A 20,766-nucleotide genomic window follows, 5' to 3' on the forward strand; every position below is an offset into this window, starting at 1 on the left:
AGGAAAGTCAAAAAGTTGGCTTAAAACTCAACATTCAGAAAACGAAGATCATGGCATCCAATCCCATCACTTCACGGCAAACAGATGGGGAAACAATGGAAACAGTAACAGACTTTATTTGGGGGGGCTCCAGAATCACTGCAGATGGTGACTGCAGCCATGAAATTAAAAGATGCTTGCTCCTTGGAAGGAAAGTTATGACCAACCTAGACAGCATATTAAAAAGCAGAGACATTACTTTACCAACAAAGGTCTGTCTAGTCAAAGGTATGGTTTTTCCAGTAGTCATGTATGGATGTGAGAGTTGGACTATAAAGAAAGGTGAGCGCTGAAGAATTGATGCTTTTGAACTGTGGTGTTGGAGAAGACTCTTGAGAGTCCCTTGGATGCAAGGAGATCCAACAAGTCCATCCTAAAGGAAATCAGTTCTGAATATTCACTGGAAGGACTGATGCTGAAGCTGAAGCTCAAACAATACTTTGGCCACCTGATGTGAAGAACTGACTGACTGGAAAAGACCCTGATGCTGGGAAAGATTGAAGGCGTGAGGAAAAGGGGATGACAGAGGATGAGATGGTTGGATGGCATCACCAACACAACGGACGTTGAGTTTGAGTAGGCTCTGGGAGTTGGTGATGGACAAGGAAGCCTGGCATGCTGAAGTCCATGGGGTCGCAAAGAGTCAGACAAGACTGAGCGACTGAACTGAACAAGGCAATGCCTCTGAAACCCCAGAGGCACTATAAACTCTAGCAATTCGAACATCTCTGCACAAAATCACCAATTACTCAGGGGCATTGCCAGCAATCAGTAGGCTCACTGTCAGTCAGCAAAGTGGCACAGGAAGGACTTAGAAACCAACACTGACCAACAGAATAATTTAAAAATGCACTAGGTGCGTTCTCAGAATACAGGCATCTGGCTGGCTGTTAAACCCAAGCACCTTACTGAAACAGAGACCAATGAATCCGACAAGAAAATGAAACGGCTTTGGTTATATGCTACGAGCCTCTCCAGGTGAACAGAGCACAAAAGTCGGTATACCCAGTGGGAGGATTCTGGGAAGATGGCAGAACATGAAACATCAGCAATCTCTCTCCCAGAATCCTCTGCCAGGACAATAATTGCCCTGGCAGAATCTGTCTGACGTAACTATGTAGAACTCTGGACTCTGATGAAGGTTTGAAACTTCTACAGAAAAATCTGGATGGTAAATTTGGTTCACTTTGGTCAATTTCAACTCTTAGTACATGCAGCTACCTATCCCCAATCCCAGGCCTGTGGTAAGCAACTGTGCACCTGTTTCTAGAGCAGCTTGCACACAACTTGCAGGAGCTAGGGTGGACCAGCTCCCAGATACGGCAATAAGGGCCGTATCTTCCAAATACTGGGGAATCTGTGCTATGATCACTGATTGCTGCTTCTGATCACAGAGATGCAGACAAATAGGTGGGCAGCCATTTTTGTTGCACTTCCCCTTATTGTTACAAGCCTGTCCCCCCCACAGATAAGTGACATCTAGGCCTAAGGGGCCAGTGCCCCTTTTTTTCCCCACCTTCATTTTTTGCTTTTCCTCTTTCAGGAGCCAGACAGTAAAAACTAGGACATTCAACACAAATGAAACATTATCTAAGAAACAGACTCACAGACCGAGAGAACAGACTTGTGGTTGCTAAGGAGGGTGAGAGAGGGAGGGATAGATTGGAGTTTGGGGTTAGCATGTGCCAACTATAACATACAGAAGGGATAAACAAGAAGATCCTAATGTACAGCACAGGAAACTATATTCAATATACCGAGATAAACCATAATGGAAAACAATAAATACACATGTATAATTTAGTCACTTTGCTGTATAGCAGAATCTAACACAACACTGTAAATCAACTATGCTTCCATTTAAAGAGAAAAGGTAAATACTAGGACAATAAAAACATTAATCAAGAAGAGCATTCAGAAACAAACAAACAAACAAAAACTAGGACATTCAGAAACAATTGCATATTCAAGGAAAATTAGAGAGTGACTGCACATGCCCAAGAAAAAAGCTCATAAAAGATCTAAGAAAAGATTAAGTTTACACCTCAGGCTGATCCTCAGTACAGACAGAGCCTACAGTCAAAAACAAAAGTAACAGTGAATTCCCCGGTGGTCCAGTGGTTAGCACTCTGGGCTTTCACTGTCGAAGGTCCTAGCTCAAACCTTGGTTAGGGAACTGAGATCCCACAAGCCATGCAATGCAGCCAGAATAAATATATAAATAAAAATAAACAAAAATAATAACAAAAAATAGATAACTCTGCAAGAAGGGGGGAATCTTATTTCTTGAACCTTCAGGATACTGGAAGTAAAATAAGTCAAGTCACAAAGAGACAAATACTGAATCATTCCACTTACATGCAGTACTTAAGAGTAGTCAAAATCATAAAGAGAGAAGATAGACTGGTGGTTGCCAGGGGCTGAGGGGAAAGGGGAAGAGGTTCAGTTTTAGAAGATGAAGAGTTATGGGGAACAATAGTGGTGATGCCTGCATTACAGTGTGAATGTATTTAGTACCACTGAACATACACTTAAAAATGGTTAAGATAGTAAATTTTATGTTATGTGTATTTTAGCACAATAAAAAGTCAGTACGTCAACAACCTGTGCTGTCTAAAGGCTCTATGTCCTAGATGAACTGGAGAAAAGAACAAATCCTTTCTTTAAATGGAAGTTAGATTCTGTCTTACCATTTTCCTTGCAAATGAAGTGTATCTGCTAAAAAAGAAAATAAAATTCTCAACTATCTCCAATTCCCCATTTACTTGGGGACACTGCAGTCCTCACAGTTACCACCCACCCTCCTTACCATGAAAGTAAGTTATTATATGAAAGTTCCCATTGCTCCCATATGGAGCAATGCAAGATCCCATACACATTCTGTGCTGCTGCTGCTGCTGCTAAGTCGCTTCAGTCATGTCTGACTCCGTGCGACCCCATAGACGGCAGCCCACCAGGCTCCGCCGTCCCTGGGATTCTTCAGGCAAGAACACTGGAGTGGGTTGCCATTTCCTTCTCCAATGCATGAAAGTGAAAAGTGAAAGTGAAGTCGCTCAGTCGTGTCTGACTCTTCGCAACCCCATGGACTGCAGCCCAACCGGCTCCTCCGTCCACGGGATTTTCCAGGCAAGAGTGCTGGAGTGGGGTGCCATTGCCTTCTCCACATTCTGTGCAGCTGCTTCTAACTAAGCATGCTTAGAGGCCACCATCTTTTTCTAGGGCCCTAGATACCTACTGCTTTTTTCAAACACTGACCAAATGAAAAAGAGTCAAAATCACCCTTGAAGAAATCTCAGTTAATGAGACCATGACTCAGTGGAGCCATCTGATGTAGAACCAAGAACTTTACTTTCTGCTCAAATGAGGGAAAAACCACTAAGAAACTTGTCCTGCTCACTCAAGATCCAGGGAATGATGATACCTTATGAAATCAAATGACACTTTCCTACACAACCAGTACAGGCAGCACAACAAAAGCACAACTACTCTTTCCTCTGCCTTTTTTAGTTGACAAGATGCTAATGGGCCTACCAGAGTTGACATTTCTCTGGATGGGAAGTGCCTTTTTGTGCAGAGAAAAGAACAGAGATTTCTCACTCTTTTAGGTGGGAATCTTTTTCTCCTTCTAACAGGCTAAACTTGTTAAGAATTCTTATCTTTTGCTTCTGCCAAGATTCTAAGAGAAAGATTCAAAATAGTATAAAGTTTAGATTTAGCCAAATGTGGTAACTTGAAGGGAAAAAAGGTTTCCTGGCATTCTTTTTCTGCCCTGGGGCTTTGTACACTGCTATACAGGATCTTCCATAACAAAATTATGAAAAGAGAGAAACACCTTCGAATGCTCCCACATTAGAACATTCTAACTTTAAGAAGAATTGATTATCCACAGAAGAAAGAAGCCTCCATATTTTTGCACATGGAAGTTAGAGCAGTCTTAATTAGGCACATCAAGCCTAGAATACATCTTGTAACAGATTCCCCTAAATCAGAGAAAATTTGGGGAAAAAAAGAAGAACAATTTAAAAAGCAATTTTAAGAACAAAATAGCAATAGCAGCTGCCAAAATTCCTCTTGCCATATACTCTAGCTGTTTACTGCTATGTTTCTTCCCCACCTGCATACTCTCTTCAAAACTTAAAGCAGCAATATCGTAGTTACGTAAGATGTCACCATTGGAGGAATCTGGGTGAAGGGTACAAGAACTCTCTGTACTATTTTTGCAACTTCCTGTGAGTCTATAATTATATCAAAATACAAAGTTTAAAAAAGTAACCAAACTAAATGAAGCAGACAATTAAAAACTCAAAGGATAGTTTCCCCAAATCAGGAGGGGCTGGCAAACTGTCAAAGCTATACCCATACAAGAACTGCCAACTATATCTATGGCTCAGGTCAGTCTTTCTCCTGAAAATTTCCAGTCCTGTATAACACCTACAATATAACAAGCATGCAATGAAAGCTCTCAATTCCCAGTCTCAAGGTGTACCTAACCATGAAGCCACAGACTTCTGTCAGTGATGAGTGTGCCAGCTGGATCCAGAAAGCTGTGACACTCTCTGAGTTTTCTATTTTTCCCAGTAGGTATCTGAAAGGTCAGGCCAAGTACAATTTTTCTCTTTTTCACAAAGCTGTGAATGCTTTGGATGCTATTTAGCACAGTGAAGCTGAACAGATTGTTTTGGGGGCTTTGGGGGCCTCTCTTCCTGCAGAAAGGCAAATGTTGCCTAGTGATCTGCTTCTGAGCATAGGAGTCAGGAACTCTAAGTCCTGATCATGACTATTTAGTGTCTGGTTTCCATAATCCTTAGCAAGTCACTTATCCTTCTATACATTCCCCAACAAATGGTGATAAAAATAATGACTTATCACCCAGATATGTGGCAGAGTGAAAGGGTAAGAAGGACTGTGATCCACAGATATATGCCAAATATAAAATGCCAACTTAAACCTGTCTTTAAATCAACCTGTTTTCAGACTGTGGAAAGCTACACTATTTAAACGCAGGCTGGCTCCCCAATGCCCCTTCTGCCTGCAATGGAAGTAAAATAAGCTGACTCCATGAAGTTCTCTGTTCAAGTATTTCCCTCTAACAACTATATGCTTCTCTCTAAACATTCAGCCCATTCCTTGGTTAATGGCTTAGAAACTAAGTTTCCATTTTCACTTGGTTAAAAGCAATCCATGTGTCTGGAGGTAAGGAAGAAAGTGACAAAGGAAAGATAAATCATCCACCACTCCTGTTCATACCAACAATTCAAATAAAAAGGTGATGAAGTCAGCTCAAAAGACAAGTGAAAACAAATATTCTAATACTATTTTTTTTGAAGTACAAACACAACACTGTGCTGCCTTAAGAGAATGCTGACTCATCATCAATGGAAATTCTACATACCTATTCATCCATTTATTTATTCACTCAAATATTTTCTGACCCCCTGTTACAAGCCAAGTAGTGCGCTGAGAATAAATCAATGATTAAAACTCAGGCCCTGCCCTCCACGAATTTTTTTTAAAAGGAAAAACAAATAATTTAAGCAAATCATTGTACAGACATGTGCAAACACAGCATAACAATGTGATATGCTAAAACAGAAGCCCAGAGTTCTGTGAGAATAACAGGAAACCAATCATAGTGACCAACATTGTCTTTAGTCTCAAGTTCAGAGATAAAACGAAAGTTCCCAGGAGGAATGCAATACAGTCAGTAAATAAAGAAAAACTAACCAAATATAAAGATGTTTGTGAAGACAGAATTGGGAGGCCAGTCGCTAAAATTAAGACAGAGATTCTTCCTCCCACCCGCTTTGGATTCCAACTTGAGACTTTTTTTTGGCTTGTATTTTATTATTTAAAAAAAATTTTTTTAATTTATTTTTAATTGGAGGATAATTTCTTTTACAATGTTGTGCTGGTTTCTGCCATATATCAACATGAATCTGTCACAGAAAGACTGAGATGCTTAACATTGGATCATGGATGGGCTTCAGAAGAAGGTCCATGAACTCTCTGAAATTATATGCAAAATATATATGCGCAAATGGACATTTTTCTGGATGCAAAGATATCTTTCATTACATTCTCAAAAGCAAAGAACTATTTCACTAGGATCTCACCCTAAAACTCGGTTTTCTATCTTTATCAGAGGAGCATTTTAAGACCTAATCTTTTACTCAAAATAGGAAGTCTGTGTAGCCTAGAGGTCAGAGAAGAGCTTTTGAACTTCCCATAACTTGGTGGAAAACAGTGACTGCTGAAAATAGGGTAATGAGAAAGACAAGACTTTTTCCTTTCTATATTCAAGTTGAGGTTAGCCTAAATATATTTCTGCATATACTCAGATGCCATGGTGACAGGCATCATATAAACAGACCATGGCAGCAGGGAGTAGGTCAGGGATTACATCTGTAAAACCAACATATCAGGCAGGATTAAAGCCCCAACCAATATAGCTGCCTCCTCCTTATCATAAAACCAAACCAGAAAACTCCATATAGGAATTTGGAGGGGGATCCCTGGCTACTTCCCCAAAAAGAAAGAGGTAGTCAAACAGTATAAGAATAAAAATAACCAAAGAGCAGTGAGACTAAACACTCTCATTCCAAATAATAAAAGGCACTTGCCATCCATGCTTCCCGAGCACATGAGGTCTCTCATGTGTCTGACCTAACAACACATGCCTTACCAGTTTTATTTGTAAGTAAAATTCAACTAAAGTTTGCAGCACATGTATGGGCAAGCTTCTGTATACATAAGCATATTTGCCATGATGAGTTTCACATACCTCCCTCAAATCTATACGTCTAGAAGGCAAAGAAAGAATGAAAACATAGGCAAACCGACATACAAGGGGTATTACCAGCCAAGGAGTGGGTGGATCCACCATAGACACATTTATATTCACTGATTACAATATTATACATTATTATGGGCTCTGATGCATCCGATGTAGTCTAGTATTTTGCAGCTTTCCTTAATACCTGCTGCTCTGCATCTCACTATATATATTCCATGTATGAACACAGGGAGTCAAATCCCAGGGGGGCTCACCCAGTCTACACAGAAAAGGAGCTAACCTCACCTGGCAGAGAACTCCAGTACAAATGCCTATGCCTGGAACAAGCAGCCATCCAAGCCTCATTAATGACACTCATATACACCTCCTCTCAACCTATCAAGGGCCTTAGCATGCCAATCAGTCCTGAGATAGCAAATAATTATACACAGAGCTAAACATGACATGAAGTACTCAAAGAAATAAAGTCAATACAGGATAAAGAATGGTCTCTTGCTTCAGTTTCTCACCAGAATAGGGAAAGCAGATCCAGAAAAGATAAATATAAAAGACTTTAAAAATTTCTTTAAAAGATAATTGCCTCTTTAAATAAAAATGATGGAAATGTATTTTGGGGTTTATAAAATACATAAAAGTTAAACATATGACAACAACAGCACAAAGGACAGAATGCAAGAGAGTAAGACAATAAACAGAACCCTAGGACCGAGGGAGACAGACGAGCGTGAACAGGAGAAGGCAATGAAAAAGACAAGAGAAGAGGAGAAAATGAGGAAGAGGACAACTGATGAAAGGATAGGAGAAAAGCCAGAGAGCTCCCAGGGGCAAGAGAAAGGATAGCTAGGAGAGAAAGTAAAGGTGATAGAATAAAAGAGAAAACAACACCAGAAGAGAATCAAAGGCAGGCAAAATTACTACTGCCATCCACTCTAGTACTACAATGTGTAACTTCATCCCAGTTATAGGCATAAACCATTTGTACTTGTTACACTAATGTCCAGAGATCTGCATCATTTTTGTGTTTTCTCTTTAATTCTAAATTTTTAAATTAATCATACAACTAATGCATAGGCAACCAAAGAGTCCTTTATATTAAAAAGAATTGTTCCAACCTAAGAAATTCAAACTTTAGTCATTTCAATCTTTTGATCTCTCTTTAGCTTTTCTGACATTCTCTCAATTTTGAACTCTCACATAATCATACTCTTCTCCTAAAATATCAAAATGCCACTACTGCCACTTGGTGTTGTTATCCTACTCCCCCTTCACCACTATAGGCAGTAACTGCAAATTTGCTAATCCATTAATTAAAGATCTCTACTTCCCATTATGAAGGACTAAATTTAGAAAGCCAAATTGGGTTGGGAGGAAACCATGTGTCACAACAAGTGAGATGAATTCCATGGGAGGGGGTGGGGTTACTGGCCTGTTTCTCACAAAGCCTCTGACACTCACATACACTTCTCTGCTCAGAATACAGAGAAGCTCTCCCAAGGGTGGGGCAAACAATTTACCACTATAATCATCTGGAGAAGATTTTATTGTCCTATCGGGTCACAAAAGCCACAGGACCTATCAGCAAGCAAATGCCTCAGGAAACATGTCTCCTCTGCTTTTCTGAAACCTCCAATTTAGATGCAACAAAAGAAAGGGGTGGCAAGCCAGTATTAATTGTACCCTTAGAGAAGAGCCACTCTTTCCCCCCACAGAGGTGGCAGTAACTTTACTGGGCTACCAAATGGATGCAAAGACAAAAGTAAACCCTGTAATTTGCTGTTTTTGTCTCTGGCACAGGGGGAGTGGTAAAACTGACACTGTCTGTAAACAGTAATAATGCCAGATGTAACACAAAGAACAGGGTTTCCCCCATCTCTCCACCCCCTCCCCACCCCCTCTCCCTAAGACATTCCTCCTGGGATTACTCATCCCCAGGAAACACACAGAAGCCTCCCTATAGTCCATATGCTGTTACCAAATGGAACCAAGAGAGAATCCAAGTTTGTACTGACTCCTCAATGGAAGAATCAATGGAACTCAAGAAATATTTAATTGTTTCTGCCAGCTGACAAAAAAATACAGGGAGAAGGAATAAGAGAGAAAGTATAAAATAGATATATATGTGACATGCCCATGTTTGGATTATAACAAGGCTGAAATGACAAAAAGAAGAGTTGAAAATACAAGCATCCTAAACAAACTAAAAAGTTTGTTTGATTGTTTGTTTTAAATTCATCTATGCCCAGGCACAGGTGCTCATAAAAGATATAGGAAAAGATGATGAATTCAAAAGAGAAAGTTACCTGACCAGAGCTCCCGCCAGGTATAATGCAGGCGTACTCTACACTTCTTCTGATAGCAAAGTAGTTTATGTACTACCTGAATGCAGCGCCTGGAACAGAAAAAGAGAAAAACTGGAATAAGTCTAAAGTTACGGTGCAACTCACCACAGATACCCTTTCTTTAACAAGGCAACTTTTGCTAAGACCACAAAAAACACTGGATATGAAGCTGTACACATGGGAAAGAAAGGAACTTCTGCAACTTTCTCTTGGATAAAAGCCCCACCCCCAAACACACACAACGTTACTTGTGCTAATTCCCCTATCTCTAGAAGAAGGGAGTTATAACCACATCTAAGTCAGCATTCAATTAGGCACTACTTTTACCATTCCCTTGAGTATCTTTCCTCAGAGGAAGAATGCACCATGAACCAAAATGAGACTACATTCGAGACTGCAAACATGGGATGCAAAGATGTAAAAGTAAAGAACTTAAGACTTTAGATCTATTTAAATATGTTTTTAATGTAAATAAAATTTTAAATAATATTTAAATTTTGATTTACATTAAAGGTTAGATTAACAATTCAGTTCTTCAGTTGCACTAACCACAAGTACTCAGAAGTCACGTGTGCCTAGTGGCTACCATATTGGACAACACAGAAAAACAGAACATTTTTATAATCACAAAAATTATACTGGCAGTGCTATTCTAGATCACTGGACTATTAAACATTATTCACATCCCAACAACAAAAATGCTTTTGAGAATATTTCCAAATAAACTGAAAAATGAAAGACATTTTTAAACATTGTAACCCTAACAAAAAAAATGTTTTTTCATCTCTGGGGAAGAATTCTGAAAGCTTAAAAAGCTATGAGTGAATGTATAAAGGAATATATTGATAAAATTTACTTCCTAAAAATAAAAATCTTGGGACTTCCCTGGTGGTCCAGTGGTTAAGAATCCACCTGCCAATGCAGGGGAGGTAGGTTCGATCTCTGGCTGGGGAACTAAGATCCCACATCCTGTGGCACAACTAAGCCCACGGGCCACAACTACTGAGCCCACACACCACAACTAGAGAGGAACACAACAAAAGGTCCTGCAGAAATGTTTTGCATGATGCAACAAAGATCTCACGTACCGCAACTAAGACCCAACTGCAGCCAAAATAAATATTTTTTAAAGCCTTTAAAATAAATTTGAAAAAATAAAAATCTCATTTGAATAAAAAAGCTGTAATGATTAAAATTAAAAGCCAAATATGGGAAATTACATTTGCAACAAGTGACATGAAATGGTTATTATGCTTAATACATATGAGTTTATATAAATTGATAAGAAAAAATAACAACACACCTAATAAGAAAGATGGGCAAAGGAAATGGACAACAAATCCCTCCATCCCCAAAAAAGAGGAAAAATATGGAAAGTTAACATTTTCCTATAATGTTCAATTTCACCTTAAAAAGGTACATTAAAACAAAATTCTGTGTTCTTTTTTTTTTTTTTTTGGGGGGGTGGGGCACCTGTGTGGCTGCAGGCTCTTAGTTCCCCAACCAGGGCTAGAGCCTGTGCCCCTGCAGTGGAAGTGTGGAATCTTAACCACTGACTGGCAGGGAACTCCCCAACAAGATTCTGTTTTTGCAAACCAAATTAATATAGATTTTAATGCTAACAGCTAAAGGTATGAACAACCCAAATATCTATCAACTAATTAATGGATAAATGAAATGATGTTGTACACCCAAACAACGGAATATTACTTGGCCATAAAAAGGAACACTGTAACATGAATAAAATCCTGGAAATATGCTAAGTAAAGGGTCAGTCATGAAAGATCATATAATACATAATTTCATTTACATAAAATGTCCAAAATAGGCAGATGTATGGAGGAGCCCTGTAGGCTGCAGTCCACGGAGTCACTAAGAGTCGGACACGACTGAGTGACTTCACTTTCACTTTTCACTTTCCTGCATTGGAGAAGGAAATGGCAACCCACTCCAGTGGAGAGTCCCAGGGATGGTGGAGCCTGGTGGGCTGCCGTCTACAGGGTCGCACAGAGTCAGACACGACTGAAGTGACTTAGCAGCAGAGACAGAAAGTAGACTGGGGGTGGGAAGAAAGAGGCCCAAGTCTTGGAACATATTGCTCTGAAGCCCCAAGCTCATCACACAAACCAAAAGATTCACAGGAAACTGTCAGACCTAACTTCATTCATTCCATAAATACTGACTGTAAACCAAATGAAGATCTAGTACTTAAGTCAAAACTAAACTCTCAAGTTCCTGGAAATCAGATCTAGATAGTCTGCTAGTTTCAGGCAAATAAAGAGGCTCTTTCTCCCAAAACTCTCCTGACACCAAAGAATTAAGCAAAAGAAACAGAAATAAGCCAGGTAAAAGGGTGCAGCAAAAAGTGGCTTCTCCATACCTAACATGCCGCAGTTGAAATTCAGCTGAATGACAATACTTCTAGAGGTGAGAGTAAGACTCTCTCGGGTTCTGGGGTTTTAATATGAGACAGAGTATCCTGAGATCCCACAAACTTCAGCAGACATCATATCAATATGTAGGATATCAATCTGACAGCTCATGAAATCAAGCAAAAATGGTGACAGCTAATTTTTGGGGCCTCTTAGCAGAGGGCAAAAGAAAAAGGGGTTAAAAAAAAAACAACCCCACCACTGACAACAACAGCAACAACAAAAACACAACAAACTTCCCTTTATGGAGTGAGACACAAGGACATTAAAGTGCCTGACAACATATCAAAGACACAAATGAAGAGAAATAAATTTGTAAGTTAAAGTCCTGCAAGTTTTCAAAATAATTCCAATAATGGAATGGGCCTGCACTGCTACCTCACTAGCCTATTCTACTTGCCTCATTATTCACATCTCTCTGTTCTTTCCATTCCTCAGAGTTCTAAGTGGTCTTACAGGAGATTTTCAGACCGAATTTTATAAGAGGACTATGTGACAGAGATCTCTCTTAAAAGACTTCAGTATATATTAAAAATATTTTACAAACCAGATAAATATAAATACATATGACAAAACTTTTAAATAATTCCCTTTTATTCTCTAAACAGAGTATACAGAATACAGAATGGTGGCTCAGACGGAAAAGAATCTGCCTACAATGCAGGAGACCCAGGTTCGATCCCTGGGTTGGGAAGATTCCCCAGAGAAGGAAATGAATGGCAACCCCCACCAGTATTCTTGCCTGGAGAATTTCATGGATAGAGGAGCCCAATGGGCTACAGTCCATGGGGTCACAAAGAGTCGGACATGACTGAGCGATTAACACATTCTCTAAATAAACTGTATCAAAACCACTTACAAAGTAATATAAATTGTAGTGTAAATCTTCCTAATACTTTCCAAACCATTTGCTGATATTTAGAAATTGTGGTGTGATCTTCCACATGATGCAGCTGTCAGTAGCTTCAGGATGCCCTCGTTTGAGCCATGATTTAACTCAGGAAAATACAAACTACTCTACCAATTTGCCATTAAACTGATAGTCATTAGGTCCCTCCCTGGGGCTGAAAACGGTGCTGCAGCCAGCAAGGGTGGCTGGCCACTGCCCATGCATGACCATCCACACACAGAACATTCCTGGACACCAGCACTTCTCACACGTCCTAGATCTGGACAGCTGCACCCTGTCTCTGTTGACAACATCCTCCCAGCACTGAGCCACTGTGGAGCAGCAGTGAGACACCACGTATGTTACCACACTCTGGTGCCAGCCCCCTCTGGTTCAAAGGCTTTTTATATCCACTCCAAGCTCCGTTCTTTTTCCTGCAGCCACCCAACAAGGGACATTATTTGCCTTGTGGTCTCAGTAACTTATATTACTTACCAAACAGAATGCAAATTTTAAAAACTGCTATGATCTTAAAGATATGCTGGCTGAATGACTCCAAGCCGACAGCTTAGGGCATTTCTTTTATGCATGTAACAGTTTCCTATTTCAACACAAGACAGTTCAACTTTAACTTGAAACTCTTCTTGTGGGGTCTACTGAAGTCTCTACCCACAGGTCTGAGAACTCCTGATTTAGAAAGTGTCCAAGTTTTCCACGTAGGAGTAATTTAAAGGAGAGTTTTCTCTCCTCAGAGACCATTTCCCCTAACTCCCAATCCTGTGCCAGCAGTAGAGGTTGGCAGCAAGAATCAAAGAGTAGCAGCCAGAAAAGGAAATTAATTGGTTGGGTTTTCCTACCTCTTACTGCTCCAAGCAAAACTTTTTTTTTTTTTTCTGTATAAGCACCTTTCTCTATTATTACTTTACCTACAGCATTCACACACAGATATGAAACTATTTTGTTTCTGACCCAGATTCTGGCTTGAGTATTAAGTCTTTGCATATTCTGTATTGCTTCATATTTCACCAGGAGGATTACAAACTTATCTGAAATGGCAGAAATTCATTTTACTTTCAATTTCTCATTGTGCTGTATGCTGCTGAAAAGCAGTATATAATGAGAAGTGAGAGCAGCAACTTGGCCTGATGCCCAGCTGGGAGCAGATAAGTTCACCTAAAAAGGACTTGATGCTCCAAATGCCAGAAACTGGAAAGATGGCTGGAAGTGGGGGAGGCAGATATGGAAATATGCCCAGGGGTAGTAATGGAGAAAGTGAATTCAGCCTGAGGGTGGGACCTTTTGCCCAGCCTCTGTCAGCTTGATGCCTCATTATCTTCTCCATCTTCCCTAACCTCAGGACATTCAATTAGGAAGCAGGTGGAAAAGGAACTGAGAAAGCAAAGCAAAGCAAAAAAAAAAAAAAAAGGCAGGAACCAGGGGGAAGAGGGAAGATCAGGTTCACTGGCTGGGATGTGAGGGTTTAGTCTTATGTCATCCCCACATTCTACTGTTACCCATCATCCACTCATTTCAGGTAACACTTTTTCTACTCTCTTGTCCTTCCTCCATGCACCCTACACTCTAATCCTCTTGAATTTCTTTCTATTCTCCAAAGTAGGCCACACTATCAAGTCCCCAAGCTTTTGAACATGCTGGTCCCCTGCTTGGGGTGTTGCTCCCCACTCCTCTGCATACAAAACTTGCCTACTATTTCTTCATGACTCAGGTCAAGCACAGCCTTTTCTGATGCCCCAGTGAGTATTAGTCACCCTGTACAAATCTTTTGTCATTTATCATACTAGTAGTTAAGAAAGAGCACAGTCTCTTTCCTAAGACAGACAAGCTTGAATCTTGGTGATGCAACGTACATATGCAACTGTGGTAGCCAGCCCACAAGATGGCCCCCAATGGACCCCACCTCCTGGGATTCACATCCTTACAGAGTCCCTTCCAACACTGCTTTAGGCTTGGTCTGTGAGACCAACAGAAAAGGTATGTTGTTTGAGATTAGGTTATAAAAGGCCCTATGGCTTCCATCTTGGGCTCTCACTCTCCTTTCCTTTCTCTCTTGGATTACTTGCTTTGGAGAAAGTCAGCTGTCATGTCAAACAACCCACATGGCTAGGAACTGAGATTTACCAACAACCATGTAAGTGAGCTTTGAAGCAATTCTCCAGCCCCAGTAGAGCCCCAGTAAAGCTAACATATTGACTGAGGCCTATATCAAACCCTATACTGAAAGCTGCTACTGGATCACTGAGCCACAGAAACTGTGAAGTAATAAATGCCTGCTTTAAACCCCTATGTTTTGGAGTAGTTTGTTACACAGCAATAGGTAATACACCTGCCAAGGGGTGGGAACAACTTAGGATTTACTGTAAGAAAACCTGGGTTCAACTCCAGACACTGGTGCTTACTAACAGAATAATCTAACCTTCAGAGCCTCAGTTTCCTTCCTTGGAAAATGAGTAAACTAAGACTATAATAATATATTACAAAGAAAAAAAACAACTATATACTAGAACTAGAATATAAGATAAATAAGTAAAAATAAAGCCTGTAGCAAAACAAATATAATCCTTGAGGTACTGACGTTAAGCAATCCCATCTAAAATAAGCAGAAAATTCATCTGGTAAGTGTTATTAAAAAAAGCAGCTTTTCATGGTCTTTAAATTGCAATAAGGGGCTTCCCTGATAGCTCAGTTGGTAACGCATCTGCCCGCAATGCATGAAATAAAGGATCAAACTAATTTTAAACAACCAAAAGATACAGAAAAATGCAAACCAGAAACTACTTATCTAAAAGTAAAATTTGTATCTTATTTCATACCTAGGAAATTAAGAATACGTAGCAGTACTCTCGGAGATGGCAATGGCACCCCACTCCAGTACTCTTGCCTGGAAAATCCCACGGATGGAGGAGCCTGGTAGGCTGTAGTCCATGGGGTTGCTAAGAGTTGGACACGACTGAGCAACTTCTCTTTCACTTTTCACTTTCATGCATTGGAGAAGGAAATGGCAACCCACTCCAGTGTTTTTGCCTGGAGAATCCCAGGGACGGGGGAGCCTGGTGGGCTTCCGTCTATGGGGTCGCACAGAGTCGGACACAACTAGATCGACTTAGCAGCAACAGCAGCAGCAGCAGCAGCAGCAGTACTCTTGCCTGGAAAATCCCATGGACGGAGGAGCCTGGTAGGCTGCAGTCCATGGGGTCGCTAAGAGTTGGGAACGACTGAGCGACTTCACTTTCACTTTTCACTTTCATGCATTGGAGAAGGAAATGGCAACCCACTCCAGTGTTCTTGCCTGGAGAATCCCAGGGACAGAGGAGCCTGTTGGGCTGCCGTCTATGGGGTCATACAGAGTTGGACACGACTGAAGCGACTTAGCAGCAGCAGCAGCAGCAGCAGCCTACAAATAAGTCTAAAAACTAGAGCTATTCTGTTCAGAGTAAAATCCTTCGTATCTCCCCAGATCCCAGGCTCAGCATTGGAATGAGGTACATTAAGCTTGCTGTGCACCAAACTTCTCTCTTACTTGAAAAAGTGGAGGTACTAATTCTGTTGTCAGACTGAATCCAGATGTGTTTTAAGGAATAAAGAAAATACATATACTTGAGATCACACTAATATGGCACAGCTGTTCCTAGGCATTAATGAAAAGAAGAATGCTAAAATAGCTAAGAAGCAAGAAAGCCTAAAGGCTTAAACTTTATTAAAATATGAAGACTTTCAGTTGTTTCTAGGTATACTGGTTGTAAAGAATTGTGACAGACAATCAGATCTTCTCGGGAGGCAGGAGACTCCCAGCCAGGCCACTATATATACACAATCTAACTAGCTAATGGAATTCTGACTAGGTTGCTTGTACAATGTAGGCTAAGAATGAACCAAAAGATCTCTCTCTCTCTGGCCTTTCCCTACCATCTAAATGCTGCTGACTCCTTTGATGCCAAGGTCTAGGGATGACTAAGTGGGTTGCTGGTATTCCATATCTTTGGATACAAGAGTCACCCATGATCTCTGCTTCAACATATCAGCCCTATTCTTCATGCAGTGTGCCTAAAAGTGATAATGAAGATATGTGGTTTTTGCTTTACCCTCTTTCTGGAAAAATGTATAAACCCAGGCCATGAAACACTCCTTGACACTTCTCTGCATATATACGTGCTTTTCCTGAAGTGAAGTATACATAAAAATTTTGTGACTATTAAACTTCTTACACTCAATTCTATAAAATAGATTTGCACACATTAAATGAACCATGGTACTTACACATAGAGATCCATAGGAAACTCCTTCATCATGTGTGTTACAATAAACTCCACCATCAGGTCTGAATGGGAAAAAGAAAAATCAGATCAATCAGAATGAAATTCATTGCTTGCCTTTGGAGTTGGGAGAAAAACTTTATCAGTACACCTTACACCCATGCTGAATGGCATCAACTAACCACATCTTTATTAACATGCATTTAAATCTATTTTATATAAGGTACTTTTTGCAACACTTTCACCACCTGCCACTTGTAAGGTAACAAGAAAATTAGTTTACTCTCCCACTTCAGAAGGATACTTTGACCTGCCAATAAACTCACATACAAGGGAGATTTCACTGTACAGATATTTCATACCATGGCACTAATGCAAAATGCCAGAGGGAAATCATATTCTGAGAACCAAGTGATGAGGCAAGCAGAGAAAAAATTATGGATCACATCTGTGTAACCAGAGACTCAAACTCTAAAGCTATGTCAGTCTTTCTTGTCTTCCTATCACACTCAGCTTGACAGATATTGACCAAAATGGTCTGGGGAGGTTTAGGTCAATAAAGGCTTACTATATAGTCTTAATTACTGTTTTTAAAATCAAGTAGATTTAGGAAGTAGGGCTTAATATTATAGTGAAATGGGATTAAGAGTTCAGATCATTCGCCTGAGGAAAATGCAGAATTCTGGGCAGACAAAATTACTTGCAATACAGCCCCCTATCTGTCAGCTCTGTCAGCCTCCTCTCAGCTTAATTTACTCAGAGGAAGTTTTGTATGTCTAAACCTTGAACTTTCGCCTCCTGGCCCACTAACACATCAATTTGGACCAAGAAATGGAGGGAAGAATTTGAGATCTTTATCAGGTATAAGAAAGTTTACAAATTTATGTATCAAGCTTAGATATTTGTATCCCTAGAAAGAACTTTTTCTTTGAACAGGGGCACCCTTTAATTGAACATTAAATTCATTGGGATTGCTTTATCAAACTCAACAAGAAACACGGTTCCTTAGGCCAGGAAAGAAATATAACTAGTAACTTCTTCTCTGAGGAGGAAGCACATTAAACAGGATCTATCCCTTATCTTAAACATGAAAACCTATCACTGGCTCAGAAACATGCCCATTTTGATGATACTCACCCAGTACTGCACATACTAACGGACGGCAGGGAAGGTTCTTGTCTGCTGCCTTCTTCCTGTGTCTCATAGGCTTTACACAAATACGAAATGAGATTATAAGACATCTGAACTAACATCCAATGGTTCACCATCATTTTTTTTTCATGCAAATAACATCACTACTACTGGGAATTCCCTGGTGATCCAGTGATTAGGATTCTGTGCTTCCAATGCTGGGGGCCCAGGTTCAATCCCTGGTCAGGGAACTAGCATCCCATAAAATCCATGGCCTGGCCAAAAGAAGAAACATCAATAATAAAATAAAACCACTACAGAGAAGCTACCTTTCCTTTCTCTTTCAAGTGGTGGGTGTTGGGTGAGGCAGGGAGGACATATAAGTGCTTCTCAGTTATTGATGCAGGCCTGGGACAAAAACACAGTTCACAGCAAGACCACAGCCCCACAGGGCACTGATGCATACTACAAGGGGAAAGCTATTGTTTTTGCTTTGATTTTACCTATACAAGTGACATTACTGACAACAAAAGAGATACACTAATATTTTTCTTTGCTAAAATAATAAGTAAGAAAAAGGGAGAATGTGGCTGTGTAGAGGCAGCAACAGTTAGCAGTTCAAAAAAAAGGAAAAGCTTTTTTTAAAGGAAGTTTTAAATATAAACCTCAAGGTGATATTTCTGAATATAACTCCAAGTTTTAGGAAACTCCTTGATCCTTCATACTCTATTTCCACCTCTCAGATGCATAAATCTAATAAGCAGGATCTAGCATCACCCAATCAAAGATCACAGTATATTCTGAAAACAAAAGGCTTAGGCCCGTCTCCTTGTTGAAATCTACATTACTGATACATTCAATGTCAAGATATACCTTTTTGGGTTTTTTTGTTTGTTTGTTTGCTTCTTTTTAGTTCGTTTGTTTGTGGCCGTGCTGGGTGGCATGTGGGATCTTAGTTCCCTGACCAGGAATCAAACCTATGCCTCCTGCAGTGGAAGTACAGAATCTTAACAAATGGACCACCAGAGAAGTCCCCTGATACATTCTACAATAATATTACTGCCATGGGCATGTGACTGTGGATCTTTCCACCCTCTATTGAGTAAGTAACACCTCCAAGACACACACAAAAAATTCCAACAACAGGCATGTGTCTTCTGAACAACAGTTAAGCAAGAGCCCTTTAGGATAAATTTTCACCCACATCTGTTCTAGTAGGATCAATGTCATCGTCTCCAATCCTGCAAACATAAAAAAATTCCTCTAAGAAAAAACAAGAAGTAAAAATCATACCTACCATTCTATGTAAGTTTACTCGAAAATTCATGTTGTCATCATGCAAAAATGCATTGGCATATTGATCCTAATAAAAATAAAAACACAGATAAGAAGGGAATGAGAGCTATCTATAATCTATACTCTTATTAAAGTCCAAGGATTTACAGGTCTTAAAAGAACTCCTTTCAAGGACCAGTTACAGAGCTAACGGGAGAAGACTACAGCCTTTATGTCAAGCCCTACTTAAGCCATGAGGTTTCACTTAAGTGTAATTTCCCAGTAGGTCTCTAACTGGCCAAAAATCTCAAAGCAAATTACAAACAATAAAAATTAAGGCACAGGCACTTAAGACAAAAGCTGAGAGGAATCTGTCTTCCTATTCTCTCTTCCTTCCCATCTGCCCAAGGAGCATAGGGACTGCAGGTCACATGTGCAGGCTACACATGAGGATCTGCGATTAAGAAGAAAGGTCTGCGCTCCGCCGGGAACAGGCTTGGCACAGCAAGAGAAAACTGCTTACTCAGGCAGCGGCAATAGGCAAGACCCCGTATATCCCTGGCTTTGCTGAAGACCGATGGAAAATCAAAAGACTCTCACCATGCATCAGTAATAAACATCCCTTGGCTCTTTCCCAACAACTTTTCTGAAGATCTGACATGCCTACAAATTCCAATTCCTAGGATCTGCTACAATTTGTGAAAAACAACTCCTTTAATTATTTTCTTAGTAAGATTTTTGAAAAGCAATTACACCAGGCCCACTGCTAATAAGCAGCTCTTCTACAGCTACTCCTAACCTGGTGAAAAGTAGGTCAACTTTCCACAGCAAACATAAAAATGGAAAGACTGAGGGAGATGTCTGCTCCACGTGGACCACACCTTAACTATTTTTCTTGGGAGAGAAAAGATCCCAATAAGGAATAAGTGAAGGAGGAGATTGAAACTACAAATTCAGCTCTAAATTGACTCAATTTCTGCCAGACCTCTGTTGCCAACAAGATATAAGGTGAGTTCAGGCCTAATTAATTCAACCAAAAGTGACTCTTTCCAAAGCCCAGGTTGCATCTTCTCTTCTTTATTTACCCTCTGGTTCTTGTCCTTCATCGAACTACAATTAATCCAACTTTACTCAATTTCCAATGCTCATCCCTCAGCTTTTCTCTCCACCTCTCCCCACAGAAACCTGAGTTCCTTTTTTCATTCTGCTAAATGCAAAAGATTCAACATAAATAGTTCTAAAGGGGCAGGACTGTTTTTTTCTGAAGAGGTGTAAGTCTCTTTAGAGTTCCAAACTCTTAAGAACTAGAATCTTCCAGTTCTCAATTATAGCAGTTCTCATATGAATTCATTATGAAGTCATGCAGTAAATACTAATTGACCCTCTACTACGTGCCAGACACTGAGAAAACACTGGCGAAGAAGACAAAGGACCTACTGGTGCTTACATTCCAGTGGAGGAGATAATATAAAGAAGGAAGATTTTCTCTCCCAAACTTTAGGTCCCTAAAAGTCAAGAGACAGGAACTGGAGAGAAGGGTAGAAAAGAGAGCATTCTGTAAGGGAACAGCTCATATCAGAAGGCTGGTGAGACCTAC

At 40.1% G+C, this 20,766-nt stretch overlaps 1 protein-coding gene across 7 annotated transcripts in view; it reads right to left on the minus strand.

The window, feature by feature from the left end:
- The window catches only part of ARMH3 (armadillo like helical domain containing 3), a 177,780-nt gene that overhangs the window by 115,595 nt on the left and 41,419 nt on the right, over positions 1 to 20,766 (minus strand). For all 7 annotated transcript variants that reach the window (XR_009733794.1, XM_061403220.1, XM_061403215.1 and 4 more), the window contains 4 exons: positions 19,192 to 19,257; positions 17,901 to 17,970; positions 16,768 to 16,828; positions 9,133 to 9,221 (listed from right to left, as the gene is read on the minus strand). Coding sequence is in view for 6 of the 7 variants with exons in the window: in XM_061403220.1 (XP_061259204.1) it covers positions 9,133 to 9,221; positions 16,768 to 16,828; positions 17,901 to 17,970; positions 19,192 to 19,257 (286 nt within the window). In the remaining variant the exon portion in view is untranslated. The remainder of the gene's footprint in view (positions 1 to 9,132; positions 9,222 to 16,767; positions 16,829 to 17,900; positions 17,971 to 19,191; positions 19,258 to 20,766) is intronic.

This window comes from Bos javanicus, chromosome 26 (assembly GCF_032452875.1).
Source record: "Bos javanicus breed banteng chromosome 26, ARS-OSU_banteng_1.0, whole genome shotgun sequence".
NCBI lineage: Eukaryota > Metazoa > Chordata > Mammalia > Artiodactyla > Bovidae > Bos > Bos javanicus.